The sequence below is a fragment of the Pelodiscus sinensis genome, chromosome 1 (genome assembly GCF_052426305.1).
Source record: "Pelodiscus sinensis isolate ZL-2025 chromosome 1, ASM5242630v1, whole genome shotgun sequence".
Classification (NCBI taxonomy): Eukaryota; Metazoa; Chordata; order Testudines; family Trionychidae; genus Pelodiscus; species Pelodiscus sinensis.
The window spans coordinates 127556181-127582994 of NC_143052.1; the positions used below are offsets into that span (position 1 = coordinate 127556181).

Here is a 26814-nt window from a genome sequence, read left to right on the forward strand (position 1 = left end):
AAATAGGGAGAAGTTGAATGGTGACTGTATGAAACCATGATCCTTATGTTCTCACAGCTGAGGAGGACAAATGCTAGGAGCATCAACTTACTGTCAGGGTCTTTAGCTCTGAACAGCTAGCAGAACAGATTCCAGGAGTCTTCCATAACTCTAAGGTTTTCTCAAACATTGACAGGGTGTAACCCAACTCATTCCCCCACCCTCCCCCCAAATTTTTTCCACCTCATATACCACCAAAATTAGTCTAGAGACTTGCTTCCAAAACTGAGTCACAGTGCTAGAGCATGAATAGCAGGCAAGAGAAATAGACATAGCATTGTCTACCTTGAGTGAATTGTTAAAAAGTTGGTACACCAAGAAAGTTAGAATAACCATGCTGATTCTGCCCCTTGAGCACTGGCAGCATGTGGCCCAGCAATACAACCCCCAGTTAGGAGACAGGAAATAGAAACAGTTTGGTTGAGGTACTTTTGTGTCTTATTTTGTTTTTGAACAGAGGTGTCATCTAAACCCCTTCCAGGGCACTTTCCTTGTTATTACATAAACTCCAGAGGACTCACACCTATTACACACGGCAATGGAAGATACACAAGTGAGTTTCAAGAGACTCCATATTTTTAAGTGAAGATTTTAACATTCATCTTACAAGTCCTCTCAGCCTCTTGAATTGGTGGGACTGATTAGAGCAGCTTGAAGCATTTGGCTAAATGTCAGTCTGAGCTGCAGCAATAAATGCAGCTAGGTCTCCAAGTGTACAGTGTCAGGGAGCTGGTGAGTGGCACCCAAGAAGAGACCTAGATTTCAGAGCAACTGCTCTTTACCACCACAACCTGGATGACATTGCTGTGAGACAAAACCCAAGCAAAGGGGTTAAGTAGGACTGTAGCATAAAAAGCTGTTACATTGCAGTTGGAAGAGACAGACACATGCAGAGGGATGTTTCAGTCTCTACCCCAACAACATTCAGCATGCCCCATGTCAACGTGTTTCTGAAGTGAAAGGAAGACCAATGGCCTCTAAGGCATTCAACCTGGTTCAGGGGGAAGAAACAGGGACAATGCTTCAAATCATGCCCTTTACCACCCATTTTTATTCCCATAAAAAGTCTAAAAGAATAAAGTGACATTTATAATTAAAAGCTAATTTAAGGAATGTACAGTATTTACAGTCATGAACCCTACAGGCAAGACACCTAAGGAAAATGAAGCAAAGTGAGAGGAAGGGAATTGTATGAGGGAGTTGTTGAGGACAGAGCCAGGAAAGGCTAGGAATTTTTCTCCCTCCAGTAGCTGTACTTTGGAAGGGCCTATGTCCATCTCTTCCAACCCCTTCGATGACAGGATTCAGCATCCATCGGGAGACATTCTCTGTAACCTTTTCACAAGGGACTCTGATTTTCCACTAACACAGACCTGAGGCAAGACCAACCAATAGGTTTTGGCCTGTCCCCAACTAATATTTATTGCAGCTCATAAATGAGCTCATAGCAGCCAATGGGCCTGTCTGTTTTCCAGCCAAGCAGATCTCAGTACAGCCCAGTATTTCCAATGGAAATAAGTCAAAACCACATGATGGGCCCCTGCATAACCATCTGAGCAAGTCTCAGTAGAACCCAGTTTCCATTACAGCTTAGGAACAAGCCAAACACAGCCTATCTCAGTTCAGGAATAAACTGAGACCAACTCATCTCTGGTCCCAGGATATCATCCTCCAGGCCAGAAAAGCTGATATCCAGTAGGATTTTACTCAGGCTGTTGTTCATAGTGTCCAGGACCAGACCCTCCATGAGAGACTGATTCTCAAGAAGGCCAGAGACTGGCAGTTCTGGGGAGGATTGCTTGGTGAACTCAGGAGTAGAAGCAGGAGAGCTTGTTAGGGGCCCGGAAACCATGTCATTGGACTCTGTTTGGAGAAGTTGTTGAGGGGAGTCAAACAAAGGATTTTTAAGGGGAGTGCCGTTGAAGCCCAGCAAATCCAAGTTCTCTTGGAGGGGTGTGAATGGTACCTGAGGGATTCTCACGGGGCTGAAGTCCAACTCGCTGTTTTCCTTAGCAACAGGTGCAAGTCTCCAAGAGTCAGCACCCCCCATTGGTGGAGTAACAGTTACAGCTTTGCTGGGGGTAGATGAAACTGGCAGCTTGCAGAACATCTCCTTGACTGGTGTTTTAAAGGGGCCACCCTCCTCCTGGGAGCAGCTGAGCTCCAGAGATTGGGTTTCCCACAGTAAGGAAAGGTCAGACGTCAGCCTGAAGGAGTCAGAGCCAGTGCTCTCTGGCATAACCAGGACTGGCTCTTCTGAGCAAGGCAGCACTAGGTGCTGTTTCCTTCTGGACCTGCCCATTTCCCGCCTCTTTATAATCACTGTGTCAGATACGCCCCGCGGTGGGGACTTCAGCATGGTGAAGTGTTTCTTCTGCTTCACACATGGCACTGGGAGCAACAGGCCTGGCTCTTCATCAGACTGTGCCACTTCTTCTTTTATAGACAAGGCTGGGGGGAATGAGGACAGCCATTTATCAGGATAGGAGTCCTCCTTTTCCTCCTTTATACACAGAGCTGCAGGGAAAGAGGTTGGTATGCCACCAAGCTGGGCGTTCTCCTTGACAGATTGGGTTGGAGCAAATGGGGACAGCCCTTCCTCACAGTGACTCTCCTCCTTCATGGGCTCCGCAGGCAACAATGAGGATGGCTCGTCAATGGATGGCAACACCTACACAGAAAGCATAGAAATGAGGTTAGACACGTTGCAGTGAGTAAATCATAGGGCAGGAAAGATAGCAGGAAGGAGAGGGGCAGTAGGGTTTTGGGCACAGGAAGAGTGAAGGAAAAGAATGCACATCACTGAAGTCAGTAGCAATAACAGGATTAGAGAGAGAAGAGCTAGCAGAACAGATGGGAAGGAACTTAGCACAGCACCAACAGATGGCGACCCTAGAGAGCAGTACTGCTGGAGGGGCACTCTGAACCCAAGGAGTGTTGTGAATGGAGGGTGCAGGTAGTAAGGAGAGCTAAGTGCTTCTGAAAGAGGCAAAAATCACACTGTTCAAAATGCAAAGGGAGACCAAAAATGCGTTGAGCGCGCAAGCTGGTTCAATTCGGAACTGAATGAAAGCTTGAAAAAAGGAACGAATCCACTCTGCTCCCAACTCTGATTCACTAGAGAGTCGGTTCACACTGTGAGAGAAGAATCCCTGTGTAGACTAAAAAACAGTCAACCCATGATAAGGCAATTAGAGCAAAGCACAGTCGTCTTAGGAATGGGGGATGGAAGGCAGGGGCAGCCAAGCGCCAGCCAGCTCCAATTCCCCCAGCGGCAAGAATGAACATTTGTGATAACAGTACGGAGGGTAGGCAAGAACACCGTGTGCAGATCAGGGGAGACTGCACCACAGAAGCCCATGGCTAGCAGAAACACTGACCTTTGGAGCAATGCGTACACGTTTACTGCTCCGGATAGCCTCTGAGCCACTGAGGGAGGCTCCCTGGGCCATAGGCTGAGGTACCTTCAGGGAGGACTGGAGGATGAGAGACTGACTCACAGGGAACTGGATTGGAACGAGGTAGGAGCTGACACGAGGAAGCAAAGGTTTCATCTTTCGGCCTGGAAGGGAAGAGAATGGATAAGCTAGAGTCCTGCTTCGGGGAGTCTCTTCACCTCCTCCCTCGCACCCCAGGCACTAGACCGCCACGAGCTGAGAAGCCTGAACCATTCCCAAAATAACAAAGGGTTCATGCTTCCTTGCCTTTTCTGCATAGTTATGGGGATGCATGTCCTGAGCTGAAACCCAGCAGAACCCCCAGAGCACAGGTGAACAAACCCCCCAACTAAGGTGTCTTAGGTTGGGATACTGCTCCCAACAGAGCTCAGCTCCTGCTCCCTTTGAATGCCTGTATCAAGTTTTCCCCCCCGAGATGTCTTCTCTCTCAGGTGCAGCAGCCCTGCCCTCAGCTCCAAACCTGTCAAACAGGAGCGGCCGTGGCAAGCCTGCAAGCAGGCAAAGCTGGACAGCAATTTCCATTTCTTTTCCTATGGACTGGAAATGGCAGTACAGGATCAAGCGCCCATCACCCTGGTTAGGGGACTGGCTCTCTCTCTGTCCGAGACAGATGCACACACTCACGTGCATTCTGCGGCTCAGTTTTGTTGTTGCTGTTGCCCCCTGTGTTCTTCTGGAGTTCTGCAATGTGTCGTTTTTGCTGCTATGGTCATTATGGGATAAGAAAGAGGGGGGGGGAGGGAAAAGAGTTAAAGAGAAGAACTCATCTCTGATTGCTTCGCTTAGGAACCTGGATCCAGAGACCTTTGCTGAGCTACTGACAACAGAAAAATTGCGTATGAGTGCCACCTGCCATTGCATGCTCATGCCATCCCTCTGCCAGCTGCCACCCAAGCCTTGTAGAGGCTGAGCTGACATGTTGGAGCTTCTCTAGCTGAGGTCTCTGCTTCAGAAGAAATGATCTGATTTTGGTGTCCTCACTGCCTGAGGAAAAGTGAACAGTACAGCTTTATAGCATGTATTGTCTTTTGTACAAGCCAAAGCCAAAAATGCTCAACAGAGGACCAGCAGAGGAAAAAAAGGAACTGAAGATCTAAGCAAGTGGAAAGAGGGATGGGGTTGGAAAGGAAATGGAGGCAAGTCTGGCTAGCTGTTTGCACACCTGTTAGCACTACACTGTTGGAGGTGAAAAAGGCAGCATCAGCTTCCATCCTGCCAAAAGTCATGGTGTTGCCATGTTCTAGGGGGAAGAAAGTAGTGCACAGAGAATTTGCCCTTCCTCAAACTACTGTCCAGAAGAAGAGCTGCTGCCAGGCAAGGTTGTACATGAAACTTCTGGCTGGATTTGTTCTCTGGAGACACATTTCAGGCCAATATTCAGGTGCTGGTACCTCACTGCACCTATAAATATGTGCATGCAGCTATTATGTGGGTTGCAAATACCCATCTGTCATTATCCCGTCTTCCAACAGCTAGTGTATTTTCTGCAGCAGTTAGAAACTTGGCCCTCCATTGTATCATGTCTCCTTCCCCAAGAAAGGTGTGCAAGGAGCTAATGGACTGGCAATTACAGTGACTCATTTCCCTTCCCCAAGCATCCTTTCTGCAATGACTGGCAAAAGGAAAAGCAGCCCAAGCCCCGAGCCAGAGGGAAAGTCTTACTGATTCAGAGTACTCAGGCGACGTTGGTGACCCCGCATCCTGTGGCTGGTGGCAGCAAGGCATCAGAGGGGAGAAAAATAACAGGGCGTTACCAACCAAAGGGGAAAAAAAATATGGGACATTAACCCTTGCACAAAATTCTTAAGTCAGAGCAGCCAGCTATTGAACATGCCCACCCACCAAGGATAGATCATAGAAAGCGTCCAGCCTGCCTGCTCTGACAATCACTGCCACAGGAGAAGGTCTCCATTCCTTTCACAGAGAGAATCCTTTTAATAGCCCCCGACAGGTTAAACACAACCTTGCAGTACATGAAAGGCCCAACCAAACTCTCATTTAAGTCAACAGGAGTCTTTCCATTAGCTGCCATGCGAATTTCCATCAGGCCTTTGGGAAGTGGCTAGTTGAAAGTAGGACTGTCAAGCAATTACAAAACTTCATGGTGATTAATCTCACTGTTAAACAATGCCATTTGTTTAAATATTTGTGGATGTTTTCTATATTTTCAAATATATTTATTTAAATTATAAGACAGAACACAAATTGTATAGTACTCCTTTATGTTTATTTAGTTACAAATATTTACACCATAAAATAAACAAAATAAATTGTATTTTTCAATTCCCCCATTACAAGTGCTGTAGTGCAATATCTTAATCTGAAAGTAGAACTGACTAATGTGCACAAAAATAACTGCATTCAAAAATAATATAGTGAAAAACTTAGAGCCCTCAAGTCCTACTTCTTGTTCAGCCAATTGCTCAACATTTGTTTGCATTTGCAGTAGATAACGCTGTCTCTCATATACAATGTCACCTGAAAGTGAGAACAGGCATTGATGTGGCACTGTTGTAGTTGGCATTGCAAAATATTTTTGTGACAGATGTGTGAAGGATTCATATGTCCCTTCATGTTTCAACCGCCATTCCAGAGGACATGCATCCATGCTGATGATGGGTTCTTCTTGGCAATGATCAAAAATAGTGTGGAACAAGACATGTTTATTTTCATCATTTTAGTCAGATGCCACCAGCAAAAGGTTGATTTTCTTTTGGTGGTTTGGGTTCTGTAGTTTCTGAATCAGAATGTTATTCTTTTAAGACTTCTGAAAGAATGTTCCACAACTCCTTCCTCTAAGATTTTGGAAGGCATGTCAGATTCTTAAATCTTGGGTCAAGTGTTGCAGCTATCTTTAGAAATCTCACCTAGGAATCTTCATTGTGTTTTGTCAAATCTGCAGTGAAAGTGTTCTTAGAACGAGCATGTACTGGCTCATAATGTAAGGCAGAATACAGGTAAAATGGAGCAGGAGACCTACTATTTCCCCCCAAGGAATTCAGTAAAATGTAATTAATGCATTTTTTTAATCAAAAATCATCAGCTTGAAGTATGCCCTGACATAGTGGCCAGAGTATGAAGGGGCATACAAATGTTTAGCATATCTGGCACATAATTGCCTTGCAATGAGAGCTACAAAAGTGCCATGTAAACAGCTGTTCTCACTTTAAGGGGACACTATAAATAAGAAGCAGGCAGCATTATCTCACATAATGTAAACAACCTCGGTTCTCCAAGTGATTAGCTGAACAAGAAAGAGGACTGAGTGGACTTGTAGGCGCTAAATATTTACATTATTTTGGTTTTGAGTTCAGTTATGTAACCAAAAAAAATAAAATCCAGATTTGTAAGTTGCACTTTCACAGAAGAGTTTGCACGACAGTACTTTTTATAAGTTGAACTGAAAAAATACAATTTCTTTTGTTTATCATTTATGTAATGCAAATATTTGTAATAAAATATAGTGATCACTGTACAGTTATATTCTGTGTTGTATTTTAAATAAAAACCTGATTAATCATGATTAATGTTTTTTAATTTATCGTATGAGTTAACTGCAATTACTCAACAGGCCTAGTTGAAAGCTTAGCGTCCTTCTTTCAGTAATCACATTGCTACACAGCACCTGGAGAGTCCTTTCGCCTCAAAGTTGCTCTAGCCCTTCATGTTACTTTCCACTTCAAACAGAAAACCTGCCATTATTAAAGTTAACAGTGACTTAGTCCAACATCTAGGGTGTCTAAACTACACCCCTCTGCCGGCAGAGGGAATGTAGATTTGGCACTGCGAAAGTGCAAAAATGAGCCCGTGATTTAAATATCCTAGGCTTAATTTGCATACTCACATTCAGGCACTGTGTCAATCACACGCCTTTTCGAAAGTGAAAGTAAAGTCTACCCGTGGCTCTGCTGACAGCGGGGAGCTTTTTCAGCTTCCCGTTGTCGGCAGAGCCACGGCTTGACTTTACTTTCACTTTTGAAAGGGCGTATGATCGACACAGCATCCGAACGTGAGTATGCAAATTAAGCCCGGGATATTTAAATCCTGGGCTCATTTGCACTTTTGCAGTGCCTAATCTACATCCCTCTGTTGGCAGAGGGATGCAGTCTAGATGTAGCCATAGAGAACGGAAGCCACATGCCAAGGGGACTTCATCCCTCTGTTGAAATCAAGTGCTGTCAGAGGTCCTGACGTTCAAGATTTGGGAAGACTACCTGTTTTCCTTCCCAGGAGCCACTCACCTTGAACACTTGGTCCAGTGTCAGATAGCGGTTTGCCTCAGGATGGATGGTCCAGAAGGAGATCTTACCATTGGCAGACGTCTCCCGTACAAACATATCATGAAGGGATAGATTGTGTCGAATTGAGTTCTGGGTGGAGAGGAAAAACCTTAATGTTTTTGAAAAACCAAGCAAATGCAGGACCTGACACTACAAACCAGACAGGGAAAGTTCCCCCTGGCAGACCACGGTCCTGCATTCTCACCCGCTACCCAGATATATCCCTATCATTAAAGCTGCATAGTGCATCAAAGATACTTCAGATGCCAGTCCAGTAACCAGTGAGCCCTCTGCCCTGCCTGAAGGAAGTCAAGAGAGTATGCTGAGGTGTTTGGAATGGAAAAGGGAACATCAGGAATTGAGGGGGGCCCTTAGTTTCAAACTATTTTCCTTCCTGTTTCACAGGTTGCTTGTTCCTTTGGATGCAAATGAAAAGCAATTCTCCACCCAAGTATCCCCCTAGAACAGTGGTTCTCAATCTATTAATTATTGTGGCCCACATAAGTGGCCCATAACATATTATGTGGGTTGTAGGTTGAGAACCATAGCCCCGCACCCTAAAAGTACCTACAGTCACCTATATCCATTGCTTTTTCTCAGTGGGCCAGGGCCAGGAGCCCTGGGAGCAGGCTGTGCAGTATGATCCCCAAATCCTGGTGTTGCGGGGCTTGGCAGCCTCAGGTGCGGACACCAACCCTCTTGGCCAGGCAGGAGCCGGGACTCGGATCCCAACCTACAGGGCCAGACAGCCAGGATCCGAGAAGAGGGTCTAGGAGCAGTGTTCCACATAAAACTTGGGGCAAATGCCAAGTTCCCAGAGGTCCCTCTCTCCCCTCAGATCCACTCTTCCACCTCCAGCCCAATATCAGCCCTTCAGAGGCTGTCTACCCCTAAGGAAGCGCCTGCCCTCTGCCAGACCAGAGCAGTAAATTGTGAAATTTTTTTTACCACACAGCCATGGCTCAGCTGTATGCTAATTGGGCCGCAGGTGGCTTGAGAGTTGAGAACTGCCCTAGTGAGAGTCTATGCTAATGTTGTAAATCACCTAAGTTACACTACTTCGGTGAGAGTACTACTGAAATCGATGTACCTATGTTCAAGTTACAACGTCTACACTGCGCTGTATCAACAGGAGATGCTCTCCTGCTGAATTGTCTTCCACTTCTTGGGGAGGTGGAGCACAGATACAGGTAGAGGAGAGCACTCTGCCATCAACTTAGCTTGTCTTTATCAGAGCCGCTAAATTGACACTGCTGCATAGATCTCAGCAGTGCCAATTTAGTGGGAAATATAGACAAGCCCTAAGACTCCATAGGTGCTAGAAGTAGAGATGATGCTGTGCAATTTGGCTGGAAGTGGTTTCCATTATGAGGTTTACAGTTTGGTTCAATGGTTTTCAGCACCCCCACTACACAAATTGTTCTAGCACCCCTGCAAGACACTGTTGCCCACACGTAGGGGTGGGATCAGGTGCACCCCCAGCAGAACTTGTTACCTTCCAGCCTGGCTTGGCCACATATTTGAAATAAGGAAAATGGTCCTCAATCCAGGTATAAATATCCTTCAAGGTCATGCGCTTCTTCTCAGTGCTGTTGATGGCAAACTGAATCATGGCCATGTAGGAGTAAGGGGGTCGTTCTGATACTGAGTCCTGCCACAAGGAGGCGGTAGCAGTGGGAGCAATGGAGTCTTCTTCAGTCTGGAAGAAAAAAGGAGATAACAGTATGAAACTTGCAGGGGCCCAGGAAAATTCCCAGGAAGATCCTCTTAACTTCAGGACCCTGTTGCAAAGATCAACTAGAGGCTCAGGTTACACAGATTTTTGTCAGTTGGGCTCTCTTTGAGTGTTCTCACCCATATGTCCTGTTTTCAGTTTCCAGAAGTTTCCTCTGTTATGTGCCCCACATCTCCCCACTTACCTTCATCCTCTCCTGCACAGGTGTCTTGTTCTCTTTCTCCATCTCTTGCTTCACAGTACAGGGGCCCAGCCCATCGGAGCTCATCTTCCCTAGCCATTGGATGTTAGTCAAACTGTTATCCAAGCCGCTGCTTGTTGCCTCTCCACTGCCTGCAGGGAAACAAATGGAGAGCCCTGCTCATTCACCTGCTGCCATTCCAGATGCTTAGAGAGAGATCCTAGAAAGGTCTCCTCAAAAGGGCTCAAGCTCCCCATCTCTAGCTAGAGACACAAGGTGGAGATCTGATGCTAAAAGCATCTTGCAGATCTAGACAGAGCTCCTGATTTAGCTGCAGATCAGCCCAATTGCCGTAAAGGCTCCAAACCTAAAAATCCCAAATTGGATCTGAACCTTCAACTGCCCTGGCCCAGAGTGACTGCTGAGAATAGTGCTTAAAAACATCACAAGATATTTATTAGCCAATGACCCAAACATCTTTGTCCCAGCTAGGGATGTAAAAACAGCCCAGAATAGTAAAGCAGTTAAATGATTTAACTGCAGGCAGTGCGGGTTGCTCTGGACCCGGCAGCTCGCTGTGGCAGCTGCTCCTGCACGCCTCCAGCCAGGCCCCCATTATGGGGTCAACAGATAAGTATGCTGGTAAGGTATATGTTTACTGGTTAACCTTTAACATCTCTAGGCCCAGGCTGAAAAATCCTCTCTCTTGTAGTTCTGACCCCCCCTCACTTCCCACTCTGTCACTATAGGCACTTCCCAAGTTACAAATATCTGACTTACGAAAATCTGCACTTGCAAACACAAACGCACCTGCAGCCTCAGGGAACAGGCAGGAGGCACAGGTTGCAGCAAATAGCGCAAGTGCTAGACGGAGGACTCTGTAGGAATAGGGGGTGACTGTGCAGCTGGCAACTGAAGAGAAGCAGCACTTACTCCTCTGGAGTTCTCCTTCCGCATTCCTCCTCCATGTGAGTGGGAGCTAGGTGCAGCTCCCAGAGGGTAGGGGAGTGGGGTGGGGAGGAAAGGGAGGAATGGCTGGGAGGATGGGGGCTGCCAGAGCAGGCACTGAGCATGAGAGGGGAGGGAAAGCTGGCAGATGGGGATGGCTGCAGGAGCCAGCACAGAGACCGGGGAGGGAGTACAGTTGAGGGATGCCCAGAAGTTCCCTTTCAAATCTCCACTTAACTCCTCATCCTCCTTTCCTCAAGCAGCAGCATTCAAGGTTAAATGAAAAACTATTTCTATAATTTTTCATTGCAAATTTATAGTATTTCAGCTACATTATGGGTCACATAGGCTTTTGTGGGCTAGCCTGGGCACCTAACCACCATTCAGAATATTGTTTCTGTGGGAAAATGCACTCTGAGTTTCAAATAACCAACTTACAAACTTTTCAAACACAACCCTTTCATAAGCTGGGGACTTTCTGTATACCAAAATCCTGACCTGTAACATACCTTACCAACTCTCAGAAAAACCCCAGGCCCTAAAATCACTGACTTTTACTTGGACTCAGGATTTGAACACCTATCAGCGTACATATAAACCTAATATATTAATCACCTGGGTTGCTTGAAATTTCACATTTTCACCACTGCGCTCTCCTATATCAAGCAGAGCATCAATCCCCCATCTCTACCCACTCCACATTGTGCTGAAGAGTTCAACAGAAGGGTACAGCCTACGTACTGTTTCCTTCCTGTTCTTGTCCTTCCATGGAATTGACTTGTGGATGCCACAGTACCGGCCTTTCCATAATCCCAGGGTTTTGTCCAATGTTCTTCTCTCCATCCTGACAATCTGCTGCTGTGGCTCCCTTTGTTGCTGTGCTTGTCTCATCATTTGATTGGAGCTTCTGCTGAGTTGCTGGTGAGCCTGTGGGGAGTGAGTTGCCCCCACTGCTGATGAGAATGAACTTGTTGGGCCCATTGCTGCCACATTCTTTCCCTTTGGCTGTCAGAGCCTCGATGATACTCTGAATGTCAGCATCGGGAGGGATGACTACCACCTGGGTGTTTGCCATGGTAGGGTGATTAATGATCTTTATTCCTGCTGGGAATTTCTGGGTGCTACCCTCCACTCTGTCCCTGGATTTGTCCTCTCTGACCTGCTCATGCTTGGGGGCTCCTTTACTTTGCCCATCTGGTTCATCTCTCGCTGGGGTGTTGGATGAATTGCGATTTGGGAGGGACAGTTTTCGTCTCTTGAGAATCAGAGGCCTGCGAGGGCTGGTCCTCATGATTGATCTGTACAGTCACTCGCCATTGAAGACTGCAAGAACAGACCCTGCAAAATATAAGAACATGAAAGAGGAGCTGTAAGCATGGAACGTACAGGAATGGAATGAATTATCTCTATGCAAGGTACCAAATCAGCTGATGTATGAGGGGTACAGTGGTAATCCTAAAAGAGGAAGATTCCTCACCATCTGTCTTGTGACTAGAGGACAATCCCTATGCCCATAGGGAAGAATTGCATGCCACATCCATTGAAGGGAAAGGTTCCTCCTTATTTATTGATACACATCTTGTGAAAACTCCATACAGATGAGGAGCACTAATTGCATGATAACTGAATATCTCAGATCACACCCGTGAGGTTAGTGTTATCATATTTGTTTTATAGAAACACCATAAACTCAGAGCTTGAAATAGATTTGTTAGAAGCCAAGCACTTCCTTTCTTAGCACTGTGTAACTCAATTCACCATCATCTAATGTCAGAATAAATTTCTTAATCTGGACTTTATGGATGGTAAACAATTTTAAAGTTTAGAACTAGGGGAATCAATGACAAAACCAGAAATAGGGATGTGGAGATAGGATAATTGTTGCATTTATGGGAGTTGTGGCAAGTGGTACTTTGCTCTTGCACAAGAAATCTTCAGTGGATCTACAGTGCTTGCATTATACAGATAACGTATGGGAGACTAAGAATTAACCAAAATGGAGAGGATTTCACATCATTGGAGCGGATTAGGGGTATTAAATATCAGTTAATTGAATAGTCGATTAACCTCATGAATTCTTATTGGTTACTTGACTATTCTATAGTCCCTAGGGGTGGGGCTGGCAACCAGTGCGCTCCAGCCCTACTCCAGAAGAACCTCCTGACACTCTGTGCTGCTGCCTGTGTATAAGAGACAGCAGCGTAGGGCACCAGGCAGGAGCTGGCCCGTGAGGGGAGCCAGTTTAAAAAACAGCTCCCCTCACAAACTGGCTGCCTGTCACCCCACAGCGTTGGGTGGCAGCAGCTTCTGTCCGGAAGGAGAGGGGTCCGAGTTCCTGGACCTGGCGTGAACCAGAACTGAGCCAGGTTAGCTGCCCACTTGGCTCTTAATACACTTTAAATGTAGAGCCACAGCAGGGGTAGATCCTTGATCTGGCACAAGGCAGGACGTAGGCTACTGGCCAGCCTGCTAAAAAATTTATTGGCAAGTGTTGGGGAGTGGGGGGGGGGGGGGGAGGATGCGTGTAGTCTGTAGCATTAACAGACAAGCTTTTGCTTATCGGTTAATAGACTACACTATTACATCTTTAGAGCCAATCCAGCCTGTTAGTAACAAAACATCCTCAGAACCGATAATTTGTAGGGCCCTGCAAATCCACAGATATCTGCTTTCTATCCTCGGATATCCGCTTCCACAGATATGGTTGTGGATATCTGCTGCTCATTTTTACAGCTATGGATCCGTATTTTGTATCCGTGCAGTACCCTAGTCATTTGTACGGTCATAAAAGGGTACAAACAAAACTGACAGAAAAATAAACTAGCCCCCTTCCTAAGTGATAGAGGCAAGTGACACGTCCAACCCTGGCCTCTGGAAGGAGGCGGCTTCACGGGACGCCCTGCAGCCACTGACAAAGGCCTCGCTGCATCCTGGCTGCGGGTGGTAGCTCTGCGCTGTCACACACGCGCTGGGAATTCTCACCTGCTCTTTCTCCTGGCCCCAGCCCCTTCCCCCATCCATCTCCCCACAGGCTCTCCGGCTCCTAGAGCCCCCAGCCCGTGTTTTCACCCCTTCGCCCTGCCCCCCCATGGCCCGCCGGTGCCCACCGACCCCCTTTCCCTTCCTAGTGGCCCCTATCAGTCTCCCCGCCCCGGCCCCGCTCCCGCAGCAAGGCCCCTCCCAGCCCGCTCTCACCCCGGTGTCGGTGGGGGCAGGGGGTCGCGCGCCCCGCTGCCTCCCCGCGGGGACCCGGCACCGCCGGGCTCCGCAGCTCTCAGGGCACAGAGGCAGTTCGTTTCGTTTCCCGGTTTGAATTTGGCGCCTGGCGGCCCGTTGGCATCACGTGCGAGGGCGGGACCAATGGAGATGAGGCCTGGGGCCAGAGCGTTCCATCCGGCAACGGAAGTGGCCAATGAGCGCCCGCGGCCCGGCGGTGCTCGCACACGCCTGACCCCTGGCAGGAGCTGGGATCAGACCCGAGGGGGACACGAGGCCGGTTCAACCCCCCCACCCCCCACCCTGCGCGGAGCAGCGTCCGCAGGGGCGGGGGCGCGGCCGTAGGAGGCGGCGGCGTTTGTCTCGGGGCTCTGCCCCCGCTCTCAAACGGTGGCCCCTGAGCGCCTTTGCCGCTGCCCTCCCCGCCGCACCTGCTCTGTGCTCCTGGGCCTGCCGCCCGCCCCGCCGCTGCAGCTTGGAGCAACCGGCCAGCCAGTGATGGCAGAGTAGCCGCCGTGTGCGAGAGACAGCCAGCCCCAGAGCAGCTGGGCGGGCGGCGTGTGCGTTCAGCTGCCGGGCTGTGCGCGAGAGAAAAGTGCCCAGGAGTTACTGGATGCCTGGGGTAGGGCATAGCGAGAGCACCGCGTATGTGTGTGTACACGCCTGTAGATAAGTAGAGCAGCGGACCCCAAACTTAGCAGGGTCGTTACCTCCTCCTCCCCTGTCTGCACCCTCCAGCTGGAGCGGCTGTGTGGACTAGGTAACCGGAAAGGGCCACGGCTAGGGATGGTGGAGCAGCATTATGTCAGTTCCACCTTGCTGATGTCGTTTAGTGAGGATCTTCCCAGGAGCAAGACATGACTGGATATACTCAATAGGGAGTGATAGAAATGTAGCCGTGTTAGTCTGGGGTAGTTGAAGCAAAATGCAGGACAATGTAGCACTTTAAAGACTAACAAGATGGTTTATTAGATGATGAGCTTTCGTGGGCCAGACCCACTTCCTCAGATCAAATAGTGGAAGAAAGTAGTCACAACCATATATACCAAAGGATACAATTTAAAAAAATGAACAAATATGAAAAGGACAAATCACATTGCAGAACAGAAGGAGGATGCGGGGGGGTGGGAAGGGGGAGGAAGGAAGGTAAGTGTCTGTGAATTGCTGATATTAAAGGTAGGGAGAGTGGGATGTTTGTGAGTTAATGGTATTACAGGTGATAATTGGGGAAACTGTCTTGATAATGGGTGAGAAAGTTCAAAGACTTGTTAAGTCCCTGGTGGTAAGTGTCGAATTTTAACATGAATGACAGTTCAGAGGATTCCCTTTCAAGTGCAGATGTAAAAGGTCTTTGTAGCAGAATGCAGGTGGCTAAGTCATTTAGAGAGTGTCCTTTCTGGTTAAAGTGGCAAGAAACTGTTTTCTCTTTGTGATCTTGTCTAATATCTGTTTTGTGGGCATTAATCCTTTGGCGAAGTGTCTGAGATGTTTGTCCAATGTACATAGCAGACGGACACTTTCGGCACATGATAGCGTAGATTATATTTCTGGATGCGCAGGAATATGTGTTCTTGATCTTATAACTCACTTGGTTAGGTCCAATAATGGTATCAGCAGAATGAATATGTGGACAAAGCTGGCAACGGGGTTTGTTGCAAGGGAAGGTACCAGGGTTGGTATTAGTGTGGTATGTCCTGTGGTGGTTGGTAAGAATCATCTTGAGGTTAGGTGGTTGTCTATAGGAGACTATGGGTCTGTCTCCCAGAGCCATCAATAGGGAGGGCACCCCAAAAACCCAAGACCATGGGGAGAGGCACCCACTACAGACTATATCTTGTGTAACACCAAGAAAGCTCTGATTGTGTCCCTAATGGGAGTATGGCTGAGTGGATGTATATAAAAATGTATATTTCCATTTTTTATTAGACTTTTTTGGAGGCAGATCAGAAGTGTGTTCTATGTAGGAAAAAACAGTTGCTAGGTTTGTTTGACGACTTGACATCCCTCTGTTGCTTTCTGCAGATTTGGGTACAGTTTGTCATCTCTTTCCTCTTCTCCCTAACTGGCTCCACCAGGCATCATGAGGTTTCTTAGCGACTTTCTTACCCTTTTTGATGCCTCCAAAGAAGAAATGCATCCACCAGGCTCACAAGACACAACTGCGATTCCTTGAAACCCCAATAGAGGGGCCTACACATCACTATGGATCTCCATTGCCTTTGGCTGAGAACCCAAGACGTGTTTCTACCAAACCTCTTGACCAAAATGCTTCCATCTCATGGGTAGGTGCACGTTTGTTTTCCTTAGTTTCTTATAGTAAGTGTTCTCAGCCTTCTTATGCATATCTTAATAAAGAATTGTTTGGAGTGGATCTTGGACATGGATTACACACACACTCCCCCCCCCCCCCCCCCCCCCCCCGCCTGGTTACAGTGTTACAGTTGCTTCAGATCCCAATCTTGCAGTCACAAGCAGCCTGAGATGTATTTTAAATTAGCGCACTCACATCTAAATGGGAAATGGTGGCCACTGGCAGAGTTCCCTGTCTTGGGAACTTTCATGGTGGCATGAAAAGGTTGGGATCCATATGAGATGGGGATTCTTTTTGGCTTTTATGATAACTGAAAACCTTGGAAATGGATAGTAGAATAGTTACTGTTTAGTTACTCTTTATTGGATTTGATATTTAAACTACAGCAATTATTTCAAACTGTTTGGTATAACTCTCAACTCTCCAGCACTTAAATGTGACAACTTCCTGCTCAACTATGATACAGAAATAGTCTGCATCTTAATTGTGGTTCTCTTATTTAATATTCATGTTTTAATAATCTCAATTTTGTAAGTTTGCCTATCTATGGTCACCCCCCAATGGAGTTAAATGTGGGTTAAAATGGATGTTATATCTTGTAATGTATATAGTTAAAAGGTGGAATACTTGATGTAAAATGATGAGGCCTACTTCCACAGATGCAGTGTGATAAGGAGCAGGTGTCTTCCCTTAGTTAAGCTTGTTGGTGAGAAATGCAGTTTGCTTCAAAAGCCAGTGTATTGCTTGGAAACAAACAAGTATATGCCTGAGGTCAGTGGGAGTCTGTTGGAAGATCAAGCCTAAGGAGTGGATGTGTTTGTTTTCAGAGGCTTTAGCAGAACTACATAGACTACAAACCAAGAATCAACAGCAAGAAAAATGGTACTACTGAGAGAGTTGTATTTTCTAAAAAAAATTAAAATTGTGTTCACTTTTCACTGCTCATGTACTTTATTGATGTCTTGCATTTCATTCCTGATTGGACAATGCTGGTCAGTTTTACTGTTACACTTCATTTAGGTCAGTGCTCTTTTTGTGTGTGTGGTGGGGGGGTTGTCAACACCCCAATGAGCTCTTTAAAGAAACATGTTTTCATTGATAACAAATCTCAACTATTTGTTTTTCTGTTACATATTGTTAATGTAATATTACTTGGTTTCAATCAAAAGAAAATGTTGGGCCTGAAGTAAACCAGCAAATAGATTATCTCTTCTGGAAAGCAGGGTGATAATGCAGGCTACAAGCAGACACTATGGTGAAGATATCCAGGCAGCAGATTTTTGAAGCAGTTTTCTATGTACTTTAACCCTGCCCTCCTTTTCATTTTTGTGTGTGTTAAATCTTCTGCTTTTCCTAACACAACTCTTCCAATAGACTCAAATCTTGTTGAGAGGACTGCTAAGTTTCTTTTCACTCAGTCCTAGGATACTTTATTATGATATGCACATTTGCTTAAAAAATCATGTAATTGTTCTGTAGGAGCTACCTGTTTTTGCAGAAGCCATTACCAGGCAGCTCTGTTAAATAACAACACTTAGGTCTCAAAGCTTTATAACAAAGCAGCCCTAAAAGATTTAAAACTTTAATGAGGAGTCCTGTGGCACCTTAAATGCTAACAGATTTATTTGGGCATCTTGTTTATTTGCAGCTGACAAAGTGGTTTTTACCCATGAAAGCTTATGCCCAAATAAATCTGTTGGTAAGGTGCCACAGGACACCACCTTGTTTTTGCAGACACAGCCTAACATGGCAACCCCTTTAAAACTCATATGAAACACTCCACCAGCCCCAGAGATCTAGATTTCTCTGTTTGATTTTAAATTTATTTTTGTATTTTTAATAGAGCATTTTAAACTCCATGAGTAAAACAGTTCCTGAGAGGAGACAGAATCCATTTCCATCTGGAACGATGGAAAATTTCCCAATGTAGACAAGGACTTATTTGGATTAGAGATGTTAAATGAAGATTAATTGGCTAATCAAATAGTCAATGCAAATTGCATCGATTATTCGATTAGTTGCTTAGGGCACCTCTGCCTTTGCTACACTTCAAAGGTGAAAGTGCTGTGGGGAGCTCAGGGCCAGCAGGGGACTCAAGTAGTCCCATGTTGGGCCTGTGCTCCCTGCGACGTTTCAAAACGTCAGCGCCACAGGGAGCCCAGGCTCAGTGGGGGAGTTTCCTGCTGGCCCCAGTCTACACATGGCATTCCAAAGTGGCAGTGCTGCATGGAGCGCAGGGTCTGGTCTTAAACCCTACTCAGGTCTTAAACCTCAGCCTATTACCTCTCTTGAGATGGAATGGAGATGGAAGAATTTTCCCTTAGACTGGTCCCTGGATAGCCACTCTCTGTAACCTTGGATCTGACTTGCATTCAGTACTTGCAGTTTTTCTCCTTCTGGGGATCAGTGTCAGTGGTATCCAGTGATCAAGTAGCATTTTAAAATTATTATTATGAACAAAAGCATTTCAGAGAAAATAGATCTTTAAAATAATAAACAGATTGCATAGATGTCTAGGTGTCTTTCACATGGGAATCTTGTAGAGAAGTAAAATCCTGTTTAATTGGTTAATCAGTTAAATGTAATGTTTAACTGGTTAATGAATTAAAAGGAGGGGTGTGACAGGCCAGCCCAGTTTGCAATGCGCCCTGGTTCACCCTGGGCAGGGGCAGCTCTGGATGTCCAGAGCAGCCCCTGTCTGTTGCAGGCCCCATGGAGATGGAGAAACCCCTTGCCTACAGCGGGCAGGGAGCAGCTCCAAACTGTTAAACATCATATCCCTAGAAACTTGGTATATTTAACTTCCTAAAGACTTCTCAAGAAAAATATTTTGTCAGCTTTTGGACAACCCTCTGGCAATGAACAACCCCTGTCCACCTCAGAGGGCTTTTAATTGTTTGGTATCCTTGTGATTTCCATGCTCCCAGCCGGGTTAAAACAAGGCTTGCAGCGTTCCCTGGTGTCTTCCAAATGTGTGCCAGGATGCTCTTATTTAGGATCCACTATGTTGGCTTCCTGTGTAGCTCTCTCAATAACTAAATTATCAGTATTCTTCAATTACACAGTAACTCTATAATCATCACAACCAGCACCCAAGTTTTGGAGATCCCCTTGGTACTAGGAGAAAATGAATGATTCTAGAAAATAGATCGTTTCAATTAGGGATTTAATGGAACAGTTTGTGGAAATCATTTTTTAGTATAAATGAATCTCTATCCTAATTCTTCAATACACAGTAGATCAGGGATCTGCCACTTTTTCCTGACATAGTTTGACTTGGGAAATGTTCAGGTTTTAAATGCATTACAGAAACTGTGGGCTTAAAGTTGTTTATTTTTTATAATGTAATCTTAGAGTTCAGTAGCTTAGTGTGCACTTAATATTGGATGTTGACACTGCTACAATGTACTGAAAGTCCTGGAATACCACAAAAATGTAAATAGGATCATTTTGTGTGTGTGTGTGTGTGTGTGTGTGTGTGTGTGTGTGTTTGTAATAGTCTTGCAATTTCAGTCTGGGATCCAAGAACCTTGATTTTTATTTATATATATATATATATATATATATATATATATATATATATATATATATATATATTATACACATACATACTCACACATATATATAATCCGTAGTAAAGGTCCTGCTAATCGGATTTTGCCCTTAGAGATACCAATGCAGCCTCAGTAGGACTTGTTGAAATTTCATAAACAATTTTGTTGATGTACAGGAATGAACAGAATCCAGTTCACTCTTTGAACTAAGGATGTTAAGGACTTGATGACTATCCGATAAGCAAATGCTTATCCAATAGTCAGTCCACTAGTCAATTTCTCTTCCCCCTCCTCCTGCCCTTGCTGCAGACAGAGGCAGCAAAGGGAGTGAAGAAGGGGTACTTCAAAGTGGCAGCACCACACAGCTGACTCGGGATCAGCTGTGCAGTGCTTCTGCTTTGAAACCCCACGCTGCCCCAGCTTGAAACTGTCCCAGCTGATCCTGGGTTCTGTTGAAATGCCAAGTGGAGCCTGGCATCAGCTAAAGAGTCCCCAGATGACCACAGACTCCATAGCGCTGCCCCTTAAAATGCAAGACGGCATTTTAAAGGGGCAGCACCTCACAGCTGAGCTGGGGATCAGTTATGTGGCGGCTACCCCTTTAAAACGTCACCTCGGCATTTCAAAGGGGCAGAGTTGTGGAGCCCAAGGTCATGTGGAGACTTCCCCAATATCCCCGGGTTCTGGGGAAATGCTGCACGGAACCCAGGGTCAGCTGGGGAGTCCCCCACTGACCCCAGGCTCCATGAGGGTGCTGTGGCTTTGAAAAGCACAAGAACCCCCTCTGGGGACTTTTGTACATATCAAAGCAGGCACGCCTTTGTGTAGCCCAGAGTCAGCAGGACTTCCCATTGGCTTGCGTTCCTCCTTTTAAGTGTACAAGAGCCACAGAGGGATGTGCCTATTGACTAGTCGAGTAGTCAATGGAAATTCCACCAACTACTCAATTAACTGCTGTTTAACATCCTTTAAGCTGTGGCTCTGCAGAGATAAGAGAATGACATAGAATTTTCTTTTGTTTATCACTAAAGTAAGCAAACAAAGGCTTTGAATATATTCAGGGAAGGAGGTGCATTTAAATAAAGTTACTTTTCAGAATAGAACTTTAAGGGATATCTGAGCCTCCAGTATTTCTCACTCATCTGGATAGTGAGCATGATTACTGGACTTCTAGCCAAAGAAGCAATAAAATGGGAGTTCTCAAACCAAGAGAGGCAAGCAGCAGAGTTGGGGAGTAGGGTAAATAGGGTTGCCCTGTGAAAGAAGTAGGGAGTATGATGTCACCCTCTGATGTCACCCTCTCTGAAAGAAAATGGTTTTTCACCATCTCTGTTTGGCCCTTCAGGTGTCCCCACAGTTTGAAAGCACTGTGTCAACAGGCTTCAAGAGATGTCAGAAGAACCGGGATGACAGTCGTGGTTTTCTCCATGTGGGAGGAGTATGTCGGAAACACACCGTCTGTAAATTTCCACCTTTAACGTTTGAGGCTCCACGTGCACACCTCAACGCTGGAGCAACAGAGTGTTCACACTCTAGTGGTAATCCAGAGAACTGTGGAAAGACATACCATATCCAGAAACAGAAGGGCACTGCAGCAAAGCTCACTACCTTAATTGACAAGCCTATGAGCTATAGAAAAAGGGCGCCTCAGTTTCCTTACCAGCATGCCGAGCCAGATGTCTTCAGTCCACCAGATGTACAGACTCCAGACCTGTCTTCTGTGAGAAGCTATGGCTGCAGTGGTGCTTTGCCAGAGAGGAACAACCTCTCTCCAAATCCACACAGTGGCCTTGATCTCTCTACTGATACCACTGAGAACCTTGAACCAACAGCTGTACTAGTCAAGGATACCCCAGAGCATGAGTATGGAGTGAAGGTAACGTGGAGAAAAAGGTCTCGCTTGATGAGATACCTAAGGGAGAGGGGAATGTTGAGCCCAAGTGACATCCTAGTGAAAAATGTCAGTGCTGATTCTAGCCAGTGCTGATTCCTTTGACCAAGAACAGACAGCCTTTGATGTGAGGGGCACAATAACTGAAGTCTCTCTTTGCTGGCTTCAAAATCACAGGCATTGCTGCTAAGCCTAGATGGAAGATCAGGGAAGGGATAAAGGGAGAAACCAGGACTTCTACTAGAGGCTGAGACTGCATCATGCTGCAGAGCGATGCTTCCCCAGTCCCCGAGTGCTCTTTAGTCTAGCTAAATAGTCTTCACTACACAGCGATGGGCGGGGGTGCTGCTGAGAGGCTCCCATTCTCCAAGAGGCTCTGCGCCTACCCACGTGTCCTTTCCAGCTGGCCAGCAGTATAGTCCTTGCACCTCGTCCTGGATTTACAGACCCTGCCCACCCACGCCTGGGCATGAGCAAGGATGCATCTTAGCACCTTGCTTCAGCCACAGTGAGTGAGCGGCCCACGCTGGCATCTCTGTGTCCAGCCCCGCCTCCTCCCTGCGCAGCCATTCTACAGCCCCGCCTCCTCGGAGCCTCCCTCTGCTGCTCGCCTGGAGCCGGGTGGCTCAGCCTCCGGGTGCCAGGCAAGAGCGGGGGCGGGCCTGCTAGCGCCTGGCAATAAGCATACGCAGGTTCTGCCCTGCTCTCTTCCAGGCACTGTAGCCAATGAAGGCTCCTAGTGTTGCGCCTTCGACAATGGCACGATGCCTCTGTGCTGGGTGCAGTTCCTAAGGGTAGCGGCGGCCAGCGGGGCTAAGTGCGAGTGGCTGGGATCCCATAGCAATGGTGGGGTGAAGATGGAAAGCGTAGGGGACCGGGCCGGGCTTCGCGGTAGCAAGTGCACAGGCGGGGTGGGTTGGGGGGCACCGGGGTTTCATCCTGAAGCCTCCTCTGTTGGGGCTGGTGCAGTTTCGCAGGTCTAGTGCCTGGGCTCTTGCTCCCCGCTGGTACCAAGTGAGGCGCCCCGGGCTCAGTCGCCGCAGATGCCGCTGTCGGGCCCAGCGCACCTGGACACGCCCCCGCCACATACACACGCTACAAGCGCAGGCCCCTTAAATGTTTCCCTCCCCTCCTTCTCTCCCTACCCCGGCTTCTGTGGAAAACCTACCCAGTCAGGCTGGACAATGGCCTCCCCTGGTGGATAGGGCCCCTGGCTGTATCAGAGCACCAAATAAAATTACTGCACACGGGAATGGCTTGGTTTGGGTTAGTTCATCACAGTATTTTAATCTTGTGTTAATTGTAGCCGTAGGAGATAAAAGCAATAGACTGATGTCTTTGAAATGAATGATGTTCCTTTGATGTACAGTTTATCAATATGGGAGTGTGTGCAGCTTGCCACCCTCAGAGAGAACACTTACCTAGAAGGGGTTAATATAACAGATTTAGTGGTGGGAAATCCTCTTTGAAAACTTGTCTGCACTTCAGGGTCCCAGTGCCTCATTATCCTCTCTTCCTGACTTTTGTCAGTGCATCTTTATCAGGTAGCCAGTCTAGGCTGGAGTTCCCACAGCTGCTGCAGAGGTGGGGGATTTTAAGAAAAGGCTTGTGTCTGCATGCAAAGGTTGTGTTATTTTAATTTGGTCAATATAATTAAATTAGCTTCAAGGGAGTAGCTGAGTTAGTCTGTTACAGGAGAAAAACAACAAATGGTCTGGTAGGACTTCAGAGACTAACAAAACATGTAGATGGTATCATGAGCTTTTATGGGCAAAGCCTACTTCAGATGATCGGAGTTATTAGTTTAGGATATGTACACTCAAAATAAATGGGGGAGGGGAAGGAGAGGAAAGAAAAAGGAAGAGGGTGGGAGATAGAGAGCATCAGTAAGTATCTGAGGATTGTGTAGTTAAACTGAAGCAGATAAGAGTCAAAGTCAATAGATAGACTCCCATGTCAGGAAGGATACTACACAGAGAGCTGTTTGCACCTTTAATGGCTGTTGAATTGGTGATGTTCCAACCATCTTTCATCACAATTGAGTCCATTAGCATGTGAATTGAATTTGCGGATGAACTGTAATTCCAATGCTTCCCTGTGGATCTGGTTTGTGACAAGACAGCTACTTGGAGATCTTTCAAAATGTGATGTGGAAGATGGAAAAGTTCACCAATAGATTTCTGTATGTTTCCTTTATGTATATCTGATTTGTGTCCATTGATTCTTTCCCGCAGAGACTGTCCAGTTTGTCCAATATATATATAGCAGTAGGGCACTGCTGGCATTTGATGGCATAAATCAAATTACTGGATGTGCAGTCAAATGACCTTTTGATATGGTGGCTTTCTGGTAACCATGCCACACAATCACATCATAAGCCTCCAGGAACCCAGCCCTGCAACCAAAAAGGATGCCAACTCTGCCCACATATCTATTCAGGAGAATTAATCACTGGAGCCAACAGCCTAAGCCACTAAATCAAAATTAACACCAGCTCACTAATATCAAATGACCTTTCCTCAGTAGGCCAATCATAGCAGCCTTTCTGAGTTTTCTGACTTAAGGTTCTGTTGCACCAAATCCCTCATCATCTGGAAATTCTCCTTAAAATGAGATACATATTCCCCCATCAAAGTCCTGTTTCCTGCCGAGTGCCCACCCAAGAGTCTCGAATTAAATTTAGGTTCCCCTCACCTGCCTCCCATATAGGAGATCAAAGGGAATAAAATAAAGTAGACTCTGGAGTATGCTTCTGTACAAATCTAGAAGAAACAAGAGCAAAATGTCCTAGTTGTTGTCATACCTGGAGACATGTAATCTTGACATAGATTTTCAGGGGCAGTTAAAGTCAATTTCTGTACTCCTACTCGATGAGTAACACCAAATTTGACCTTTTGTGGTCGACTTTGGAATAGTATAAATGCAGCGCTGTGAAAGTCAACATTCTTGGACTCCAGGAGGTGTCCCACAGCGCCCCAATGTGACCACTCTGGCCAGCGCTTTCAACTCTCCTACTCTCCCAGGTGCTCAGGAAAAGCCATGGGAACATTTGAATGTTAATTCCTGTTTGGCTAGCATGGTGAGCACAGCATCACTCCTCAGCCACACACCTGATCATGAATGCCTAATGTTGCAAATGAGCTCCAGCATGGAGCATGAAGGAGATCCTGGATCTGATTGCTGTGTAGGGAGAGGAATCTGTGCAGGCAGAACTCTAAAGCAGCAGAAGGAACGCTGATATCGATGCCAAAACTGCACAGGGCATGGTGGAAAAAGGATACAGTAGGGACACCCAGCAGTGCCATGTGAAAATAAAGTTGCTCAGGCAGGCATCCCAGAAAACAAAGGAGGCAAACATTTGGTCTGGGTCAGAGCAGCAAACATGCAGCTTCTATGAGCAGCTGTATGGGATTTTAGGTGGAGACCTAACCAGTGTTCCAAAACTCTCCATGGATACCTCCAAAGAGACTTAGGCACCCTCTGGCAACAAGGAGGACACTGTGGAGGAGAAATGCTCAGCAGGCAAGTGGAAGGTTTGATACTAACAGCCAGGATTGTTTTTTAATTTGGAGTCAATCCCCTCATCCAAGGATTTATTACCGCTGAACTCTGATGGCGGGGAGGGCACTTTTGGTGAATTTACAATTATAATCATACCTCAAATGGGTTAAAATAATTGGGTTTTATCTGTGGTGGCCACTTCACTTACTTATCAGGGGCTCCTCAGAACAATTTGTTAACATAGCTGGAGACAGAGCGGGAATCCTCCCTGCACATCTCTACAAAACTGTTATAGACAGAGCTTGCCAATCTGGCTCTTCTAGGTTCCCTGCGTATCCTAAATAAAAATACATGATTTAAGAACAGGATCATGATGCAGAGAACACCTTGTTAAGAACAACATACATGACTGTCACATCACTGTCCTGTCATTTGAGAAACTGGTTTTTGAAACCTCTCTATTTCGCAGTGCCCCTCAATTTGCTCTCCTTATTGCCTTGGTGTCTGGCTGCTAATTAGTGGCTGGGCAATCTGCCTGGAGTCCCTTGCCCCGCCAGAAACTTTCCCCCCTTACTTTCACAGATGTTACAGAGCACACAGCCACCAGCCACTTGGGATGTTAGGAAGCATGTAATTTGGTTATCGTGTAGCCAATGACAATTTTGTTGGGTACATGATTAAAGTGGGTCTTCTTTTAAAAGAACTTGAGAGCCTGCATGCAAGCACGCTGGCTTTCTCCCAACTCATACTGGATCCAGCACCTACCCCCACTGTGGTGCTTGTGCTGTGGCTCTCAAGCTATTTAAATACAAAACGGGGGAGGAGGGTATTGTGTGTAGGCAATAGCATTAACTAATAAACATTAGTTTATTGGTTAATTGTTTAACTGGCTACGCTATTACAACCCTAGCAGCCACAACGATGGGAATGTTGCTTTCATTGAAGTCTAGCCTAGTCAAACTGTGAAAGTGTGCCTTTAAATGGCCAAAAGCACATTCTACCACCATTCTGCACTTTCTCAGCCTAAAATTGAACTGCCCCTTACTGTTGTCCAGGCTCCCTGTTAGGAGCAAGGAGCAAGGGGTAGGCTGTATCTCCAAGGATAACTATTAGCATTTCAACATTTCCAATGCTAATCTTGTGGTCTGGGAAGAAAGTTCCCGCTTGCAGCTCTGAAGAGACCAGAGTTCCTAAAGATATGTTCATCCCGTGCCCTTTCTGTGCACCCTGTGCCCTTTCTATCCATCCCATGTTCATGTTGGTGTGAAAGCCTTTGTGATCCACCGGTGCCTTCTACACCAAGAAGTACCTGTTGTAGTTCATGTACTCTTTGTTGAGGTGATCAAGTGTCAAGGTAGGGATGGGTGTTCCATCTACTGCTCCATCACAGAGAACCCCATCGTGGCAAAGCCGTCCACCGTGTCCTGTACGTTTCCCAGGGGCAGTAGCTTTACTAGCAGAAGAGTATTGATTGCCCTGGCTACTTGGATCACAGCAGTCATCATTGTAGATCTCCCCACTCCAAACTGATTCCCATCTGACCAATAGCAATCTGGTACTGCAAGGTTCCATGCAGCTATTGCCACCTCCTTCTCAACTGTCAGTGCAGGTCTCCTGGTATTGCTGCTCTTCAGGACGGGAAAGCAATGTGCAAAGTTCAATGAAAGTGGCCTATGCATGCAAATGTTATCGTCCCATAG

The 26814-nt window shown here is 46.4% G+C and overlaps 2 protein-coding genes across 6 annotated transcripts; one reads left to right on the forward strand and one right to left on the reverse strand.

The window, feature by feature from the left end:
• Positions 1 to 1067: 1067 nt before the first annotated feature.
• Positions 1068 to 13987, reverse strand: FOXM1 (forkhead box M1). Of its 4 annotated transcripts, none has more exons than XM_075900276.2 (9): positions 13837 to 13987; positions 11383 to 11979; positions 9697 to 9845; positions 9273 to 9476; positions 7739 to 7867; positions 5160 to 5204; positions 4122 to 4197; positions 3420 to 3601; positions 1068 to 2710 (listed from the first exon to the last, which is right to left on the reverse strand). In XM_075900276.2, the coding sequence occupies exons 2-9, from the start codon at positions 11930 to 11932 to the stop codon at positions 1652 to 1654; spliced, it is 2394 nt and encodes a 797-aa protein (XP_075756391.2). In that variant the 5' UTR covers positions 11933 to 11979; positions 13837 to 13987; the 3' UTR covers positions 1068 to 1651. The 4 variants fall into 4 exon arrangements, with proteins under 4 accessions (XP_075756391.2, XP_075756382.2, XP_075756397.2 ...); XM_075900267.2 differs by having other exon boundaries at positions 4122 to 4200; positions 13837 to 13986; XM_075900282.2 differs by lacking the exon at positions 5160 to 5204.
• A 101-nt stretch (positions 13988 to 14088) lies between these two features.
• On the forward strand, positions 14089 to 25885 carry RHNO1 (RAD9-HUS1-RAD1 interacting nuclear orphan 1). 2 transcript variants are annotated; one of them, XM_075900290.2, is made up of 3 exons: positions 14089 to 14479; positions 15933 to 16139; positions 21068 to 25885. In XM_075900290.2, the coding sequence occupies exons 2-3, from the start codon at positions 15972 to 15974 to the stop codon at positions 21707 to 21709; spliced, it is 810 nt and encodes a 269-aa protein (XP_075756405.2). In that variant the 5' UTR covers positions 14089 to 14479; positions 15933 to 15971; the 3' UTR covers positions 21710 to 25885. The 2 variants fall into 2 exon arrangements, with proteins under 2 accessions (XP_075756405.2, XP_014429092.3); XM_014573606.4 differs by having other exon boundaries at positions 15880 to 16139; positions 21068 to 25877.
• Positions 25886 to 26814: the final 929 nt, after the last annotated feature.

Coding starts and splice junctions, on each gene's coding strand:
- RHNO1 (XM_075900290.2), top strand. CDS start 15,972: ATGCCTCCAAAGAAGAAATGCATCCACCAGGCTCACAAGACACAACTG. Junction 16,140..21,067: donor AAAATGCTTCCATCTCATGG/GTAGGTGCACGT, acceptor TTGGCCCTTCAG/GTGTCCCCACAGTTTGAAAG.
- FOXM1 (XM_075900267.2), bottom strand. CDS start 11,932: ATGAGGACCAGCCCTCGCAGGCCTCTGATTCTCAAGAGACGAAAACTG. Junction 9,477..9,696: donor CTGTGCAGGAGAGGATGAAG/GTAAGTGGGGAG, acceptor TTTTTCTTCCAG/ACTGAAGAAGACTCCATTGC. Junction 3,602..4,121: donor AACTGAGCCGCAGAATGCAC/GTGAGTGTGTGC, acceptor CTTCCCTTCCAG/GCCGAAAGATGAAACCTTTG.